This window comes from Gobio gobio (assembly GCF_949357685.1).
Source record: "Gobio gobio genome assembly, chromosome: 23".
Lineage (NCBI taxonomy): Eukaryota > Metazoa > Chordata > Actinopteri > Cypriniformes > Gobionidae > Gobio > Gobio gobio.
This window is the reverse complement of record NC_137119.1, coordinates 44,805,628-44,813,127: the sequence shown is the minus strand read 5'-3', so window position 1 is coordinate 44,813,127 and position 7,500 is coordinate 44,805,628. Positions and strand designations below refer to the sequence as shown.

General features: G+C 41.3%; 1 protein-coding gene across 8 annotated transcripts in view; it reads right to left on the bottom strand.

Annotated features, from left to right (window-relative positions):
- Window positions 1-7,500, bottom strand: part of ptprma (protein tyrosine phosphatase receptor type Ma) — a 278,119-nt gene that overhangs the window by 169,095 nt on the left and 101,524 nt on the right. For all 8 annotated transcript variants that reach the window (XM_079806429.1, XM_079806428.1, XM_079806424.1 and 5 more), the window contains exons 3-4: window positions 7,474-7,500; window positions 284-362 (exon numbers count right to left, since the gene is read on the bottom strand). The exon at window positions 7,474-7,500 is cut by the window's right edge and continues 248 nt beyond it. In XM_079806429.1, coding sequence (XP_079662555.1) covers window positions 284-362; window positions 7,474-7,500 — 106 coding nt within the window. The remainder of the gene's footprint in view (window positions 1-283; window positions 363-7,473) is intronic.

The window sequence follows — 7,500 nt, the reverse complement described above, 5'->3', positions numbered from 1 at the left end:
TCATCCAGTAATGAAACAAGTGAAGTCTTTATGAGTGAGTCATTGAATCATTCATTGTGGGTATCCAGAGTTTGGTACTTTAATCCGCATGATGTGTGTGTGAGTGGGCAGCAGGTGCGATCGTGAAGGTGTTTCACACACACACACACACACACACACACACACACACACACACACACACACACACACACACACACACACACACACACACACACACACACACACACACACACACACACACACACACACACACACACACACACACACACACACACACACTTACTGCACTGATGGCCCTGGCGGGAGATTCCTCTGACGGCCAGCAGTCCCCGTTCACCCGACGTCACCACCTCAAACACCAGCTGCAGGAGAAACACACACACGCCTCATTATCATCACACACAACACACGTATGCAAATGAGTGCATATTTAAGGCAATGCCTCATTTGCATATTCAAACATATAATTTCAGAAACGTATAACACCACCGTGACCCTAATGCAGCGGTGCGATCAGTGAGTGTATCAGATGGGCTCCACACACACACACACACACACTCTCACGTTTAGAGCGTTTCTGCTGTTATGGTGTCATCTCTAAAGCTTACAGCACTTCATACAGTACAGATTGCTTCAGCTTCACAGTAATAACCAGAGAAATAACAGTGCAGAATTCATTAATTATGAAACAAATTGAATTTGAGCTGTAGGAGACAATAGAGCCGTCGTTCAGCTGGAGCTGGGCTCGCGTCTGACGAAAAGATGAATATTAATTGTGTTTTAAACCCTGAGCCGTTCTCCAGCTGACAGCACACACACACACACACACATTTGGAATTCATGAGGTGCTTAAAGTTATTATTTAATATCAGAATGATGGTAAACATCAGGAAAGCGCTGGTGCAGATCTGTGTGTGCTCAGTGTCCGTGTTCCTCTGTTGATTTAGAGATGCAGGATTAATCGCTGAAAGAACGTGAACACACACACCATCAAGAACGACAGCGTTCGGCTCCGTCTGTGATGCGCAACCACATCATTATCTCAATTACCAGACACCCATCAGGCATAACATTATGACCTAATATTGTGTTGGTCCCCCTGAAGGAGTGCTGTGGTGTCTGGCACCAAGATGTTAGCAGCAGATCCTTTAAGTCCTGTAAGTTGCGAGGTGGGGCCTCCATGGATCGGACTTGTTTGTTCAGCTCATCCCACAGATGCTCGATTGGATTGAGATCTGGGGAATCTGGACTCAAACTCGTTGTGCTCCTCAAAGCATTCCTGAAGTATTTGTGCTTTGTGGCGGCGCATGATCTGCTGAAAGAGCCACAGGGAATACCGTCTCCATGAGAGGCTGGACATCAGGGGTCTCAAACTCATTTTACCTGAGGGCCGCTGGAGGCAGACTCTGGGTCAGGCTGGGCCGCATCAAGTATTCCACATAAAAAGTAGCACAACTGATCCAATCTTCTCAATCTTTATTATTAATAGTTCTTCAACATGAACGGTTCTTCAGAACTTCTCTTGCCTACTCTATTTTTTCAAATATAGCCTATAGAAATTAAATAATGTAATATGAAATAATGAATGATTTAAATTTTATTTTAAATAATAGACTAATTCAAAGTAAGGACGTAAACCAGGTAAAACGGAACAGTGAGCGAAATTCTAGGTCTAATTCTAGTTGGGAAATAATCTTTTTGGGACTATTTGTAAACAATATTTGCATTCATTTGCGTCAAATATATTATTAGGCCTAAAATTCTTCGCATCAGTGAATAAATACATGGATCCGCGATTAACTTTAATATTCCCAAGTGGTCTGGTGGTAGAATTTTTGTCAACCGTGTCAAAGGTTCCGGGTTCTAATCCGCTCTCATATAGTTTTTCTTCATTAAAATCAATGTTCATCAATGATTGTATAATAACACCATGGCAACAAACTGAGATGACCTGAATTTTGCTGAAAATACTTGTTTATGATTAGGATGCCATATTAGATGTGCACTGGACACACTATAAGAGGAACACTTGCTTCTGGTTATTTCTGTAGATATGGGCTGCTGTCACTTTAAGAGCTGACGCACAGACCCAATGCAACAGAACATGATTGTGATCTGTGGAAAACTTCATTATGAATAACACAGAAAACTTTCTGAGAGAAGACGAGTCTGAACTCATCATATAATCAAGCGTTTGTTTGGTGACGCACGTGATGTTCATGCCTGTCCGTGTTTCTCTGCAGCTCGAGTCTGATCTCTTTTGTTCTGGCTTTTATTTGTGAGTTGCGTCAGTTTGTCAATCAACGTTAAACACACACTTCCCCGCCAGCGCACAAAACAGAGGTCAGAGGTCATGCATTCCTCCTGCAGCTCACCTGTGTGTTAAATATATCCAGCGTGAGGTGATTCACACACACACACACACACACACACACACATGCGTGACACAATTAGAGCTGGAGCGCAACAGGAGATAAAACACAGCCCTGTCATTACAACACACTCTCTGTGCACCAGGTGCTTCCATCTTCACACACTCTTAAGATACAGTGCAATTACACAAACCTGCAATCAGGCCCGCATCGCTAATTAGCCACGGCGCTGAAGAATCGGAGATTGCATTTTTAATCTCTGCTAGAATTAAAAAGTCACAATCGCATTTTTCAGCAATTACGGCGCGCGCCGCTGGATGAGGACGAGACTCGTGTGTGTGTGTGTGTGTGTGTGTGTGTGTGTGTGTGTGTGTGGGCAGATGCTGCTCGCGTCCAGCCGTCTCTCGCGGGACACACACCGACTCCAGGAGCGTGTGTGAGCATTGGCGAGATCGGTTAGCGTGAGGACGGGTCACTCAACACTAACTCCCGCTGAAGTGTGTTCCCAGCAGGCTCAGGTGTGTGTCCATGAGCTCCAGATCCAACCACTGAGAGTGAGTCTGAAGCTCCATCTGAGCTCATGAGTATCAGAGACGGTCAGAAACACCACACACACTGCTGGACAGAGACTCATGACGCAGAAACTGACTAAATGAATCATTTAAAAAGTGCTGAGTATTTTTAAATGGCTCTTTCTGTATATACACCAGTAGGTGGCGACAAGAGAACGCATTTATGAGTGAGTCATTGAATCATTCGATGAACCGATTTACTCACAAGCATCAATTCATTCAGTAACACAAGTGACTCTCTTTATGAGTGAGTCAATCAATGAATCGATTTACTCACAAGCATCAATTCATTCAGTAACACAAGTGACTCTCTTTATGAGTGAGTCAATCAATGAATCGATTTACTCACAAGCATCAATTCATTCAGTAACACAAGTGACTCTCTTTATGAGTGAGTCAATCAATGAATCGATTTACTCACAAGCATCAATTCATTCAGTAACACAAGTGACTCTCTTTATGAGTGAGTCAATCAATGAATCGATTTACTCACAAGCATCAATTCATTCAGTAACACAAGTGACTCTCTTTATGAGTGAGTCAATCAATGAATCGATTTACTCACAAGCATCAATTCATTCAGTAACACAAGTGACTCTCTTTATGAGGGAGTCAATCAATGAATCGATTTACTCACAAGCATCAATTCATTCAGTAACACAAGTGACTCTCTTTATGAGTGAGTCATTGAATCATTCAATAAATCGATTTACTCAAAAGCATCAATTAATTCAGTAACACAAGTGACTCTCTTTATGAGTTAGTCATTGAATCATTCATAGCGTGTATATTTCCAAACTGTCTTCCTGCCTCGTCCATCATGAGAAATATCTGAGCTCATATTGAAACGTTTGATATCTATTATAATAAATGAATCAGATCAGTCGGAGTGAGTGTGTGTGTGTGTGTGTGTGATGACTCTTTCAGACTCTGCCCAGTTGATTTCCTGGCTCTGTTTGTGTCCATATGTTCGTCCCGCCGGTGATCACGAGGGCTTTTATCCATCAGGACACGCTGAGCGTTTGTTCTGCGGCTTTGAGGAGCTTCACGCAGGTCTGAACACACCAAACCCATCGGGAGCATTTGATCAAAACATAATTGAAGTTCCTCCGGTAATGAAGGAGTGGAGCAGTCTGGCAGGTGTGAGTCCAACACATGGTGTAGGTTTGTGTCACGAACGACAGGAAACGGAATTAATTAACGGGACGGCCGTGGCGTTTGATGACTAAAGAACCTGCAGAAGCGAGAGAGGGTGCTTTCACACTTGGGTCCTCTTTAAAAGATCCGAACTCAGACTCCTTTAAGTGGACCAGAGGTGAACCCAGTGAAAAAGGACCCAGTTCTCTTCACGTTCACACCTGAAAGAGGACTCAGATGTTTCTTTGGTCCACTTTAGGAGGAGTGTGGTCTCAGACCCCTTTGTGTTCACACTGGTGCTTTTGGATCTAGTCCAGTTCAGTGTTTGATGGCTGACCCGATGGCCTTCAACATTCCATCCCATTCACTTACACTGTTTGTGCCTCGGTAACCAAGATATTTATTTGTAAAAAAAAAAAATTTTTAAATGACATTGCTACAAATTAATTGAGTTGTTTATCTTTTTACACAAAATATATATATATTTTTTAATATGACAAATTCTTGCACTAGCTATATCACACATCCACCTTTGTAAAGAACATTTTGAATTGCTTTCCTTGAATCATGTTTATTTTATTGCAGAAGGCAATGATAACATCAGCATACAAAAAATAAACAATACAATAAAATAATTAAAAAAAGATGCAAATTAAATAAACTGCTTTAAAATGTCCAGGTAAAGTAGGTATGTCTTAAAACAGCATTTTAGAAATGGAAATGGAAAACTGCAAAGGCTAGTAATGCAGATGTTTACATTCACTTAAAACAAAACCACCTGTTTATGTGAAACTTTTGTGTTTTTGACACTTTAAAATAAATGCAATAGGACGCTAAAGATGCCGTTTAGTGCACGCGCTGGGACAGCTCTGACTTATGTGCACGCGCTTTAGGTGTGTGTGCTCGTAACACAATTTTAAACTGGCGAGGCGCAGCTTCTCTCTTACACAGTTCGGAAGCGGTTGAAATGGCAATTAACAAGTGTAAGTTGTGAACGAATAATTTGTAGAGAAATACAGGTTTGGAACAATATTAGAGTGAGTAAAAAATGAGGTGAACTGCCTGTAAGGACAGCGTGTTCACTATAGGCTGCGCTGCTGTCAATTTAAGACCTGCTCATCTAATATACACACACACACGCGATTTTACTTTCACTTTAGACATAACCGACTGTGTTTATGTTAACCTTGTGGGCGCCCGCGAACCTCTGACCTTAACTCATTTCTGCTTGTTTTTGATAGCGAGTTTTAGCAAAGTAAAATAACGTTACACGAAAATGGATCGTTTTTTGCTCCCTAAACGTCCACGTTCTGAGTCACATCCTGAAACCAGAAACGAGACTGTGAAGGTGCAGACACAACACTCGTCGTCACAGAGCCTCAGGAACAAGAAAATCCTGGGGATGAACTTGAAGACGGAGAATCGGCGGCGGCGCTTTCCATTGAGGATGCTAACGTTACGGTTTGTGCTGCAGGTCTAGGGTTGCACCCGTCCAGGAAAATACGGAATCGTCCCGTATTTACAAGCAAAATGACGAGTCCCGTATCAAACCAATACGGGATGCAAATTGTCCCATATTTTACATAGGTCCACACATAGTTCAATTAACATACAGATTTTGCAGTGTGGAGAATACGGATAGCAAATATAAAGAAATCAATGCGCTGTGCCGTGTGCGACTGTAAACTTGCGCGATTTTTTAAAAACATGTCGAGCTCGCGTCGCGTCCACCGTTTGAACGCAAGATCTCCAGATATAGAGCTGAATATCAAAAAGGTATCAATGGGTCTGTCCAATAACTCATGATGAACTTCAGGCCAACTGCACACTTTATGAGAAGCATTTCAGTGTCTCAGACTGACTGACTTAAAGCAGCAGCGCTGACAGACCGGTCTGTGACACACACCTCCATGCTTCTAATATATAATATAATATTCCATACATTATCAGAGCTTGGCAGACAGAATTATTTATTTTTTAGACAGGGTAATTAATAGATTATAGCCTTATAAATGTTATTATTAATTTATAATTTAGCTAGGCTATATTAATCATACATAATAAATAATCCTGTCATATAAAGTTTATGACATTTAAAAAATATTTAGATAAAAATGGGACAAATAATTACATGATAATATAGTCATATTAATAAAAAAATAAACATTTTTGAAATTCAAAAAAGTGATTACTGGTTCAGAATGGCTGCTTAAAGGGACAGTTCACCCAAAAATGAAAATTCTGTCATCATTTACTCACCCTCAAGTTGTTCCAAACATGTATACATTTCTTTGTTATGTTGAACACACAGGAAGATTACTATGGAAGTCAATGGTGCCCCCAAAGCAGCCTGGTTACAAACTTTCTTCTAAATATCTTTTGTGTTGAGCAGAACAAAGAAACTCATACAGGTTTGGACATCATGAGGGCGAGTAAATGATGACAGAATTTTCATTTTGGGTGAACTATCCCTTTAAAGTGCACCAAATAGGCTCTAAAGAGTTCTTTAGAAATAAATGAATGGGTGTCCCTTATTTGGCCACACTAAAGTTGGCAACCCTAGGTCAGACTAGTGTGTCGGTAACTGGCTGTGTGATTTCGTGAGCATTTTAGGCCGAAGCGTGTGTCTGTTGCTGCTCCGTTGTATTCAGGGCTCGACTGTGACATAATTGTGTGAAATAATATTTTCAGAGGTTTACATTGGCAGGCTTATGTATGTTGTATCTATAGGCCTTGCGTTGAATACGTAGGCCTATTATAATTATATATTATATATACAGTATATATATTAATTTATACCAGGGTGGTCCAATGCGACTCCATAATGCCATAATGACGCCGCAAAATTCAAAGCGCCTTCTCTTAAGTGTTGAGCATCCCCATAGCACCTGCAATAGAAAATCTCTGGAGCCGCCACTGGCATTAGCGCAGTAAGACGACTACTGAGTCCAGTTATCACGTGTTTGACAGGCGTTTAGTGCGCACGCTCGGAAAAGCGCATGTTAAACAGTGCATAAGCACGCGAATGAACTGTTTAATCGGCAAGGCTGTAAAACGCATGCATATAATGAACTTTGGTGATTGTGAATAACGCTAGTGTTCCGTGAGTATAACTCCACCACTAACCTGTGATGTGAATGTACGTCGCGTTATTCAGTATTGGGATGGAGGCAAATTATAGAATTTGTAGAAAAATAATTAATTAAATGCAAAATTCACGTAATTCACAAGCGCGTATTGAACCGTGAATGCCGTCCCGAACGGTTCAATATTATATTGAGAATTGTGGCATCCCTAGAAAACACCCAGAGACTCTACACAAACTCTCATGATCGATCCACCTTTACATGACCGATCAATTCATCGTTCCATCCCTCGTTAGTCGTGCTCACCTGGTAGTAGTTGGGCCAGAAGGTGCT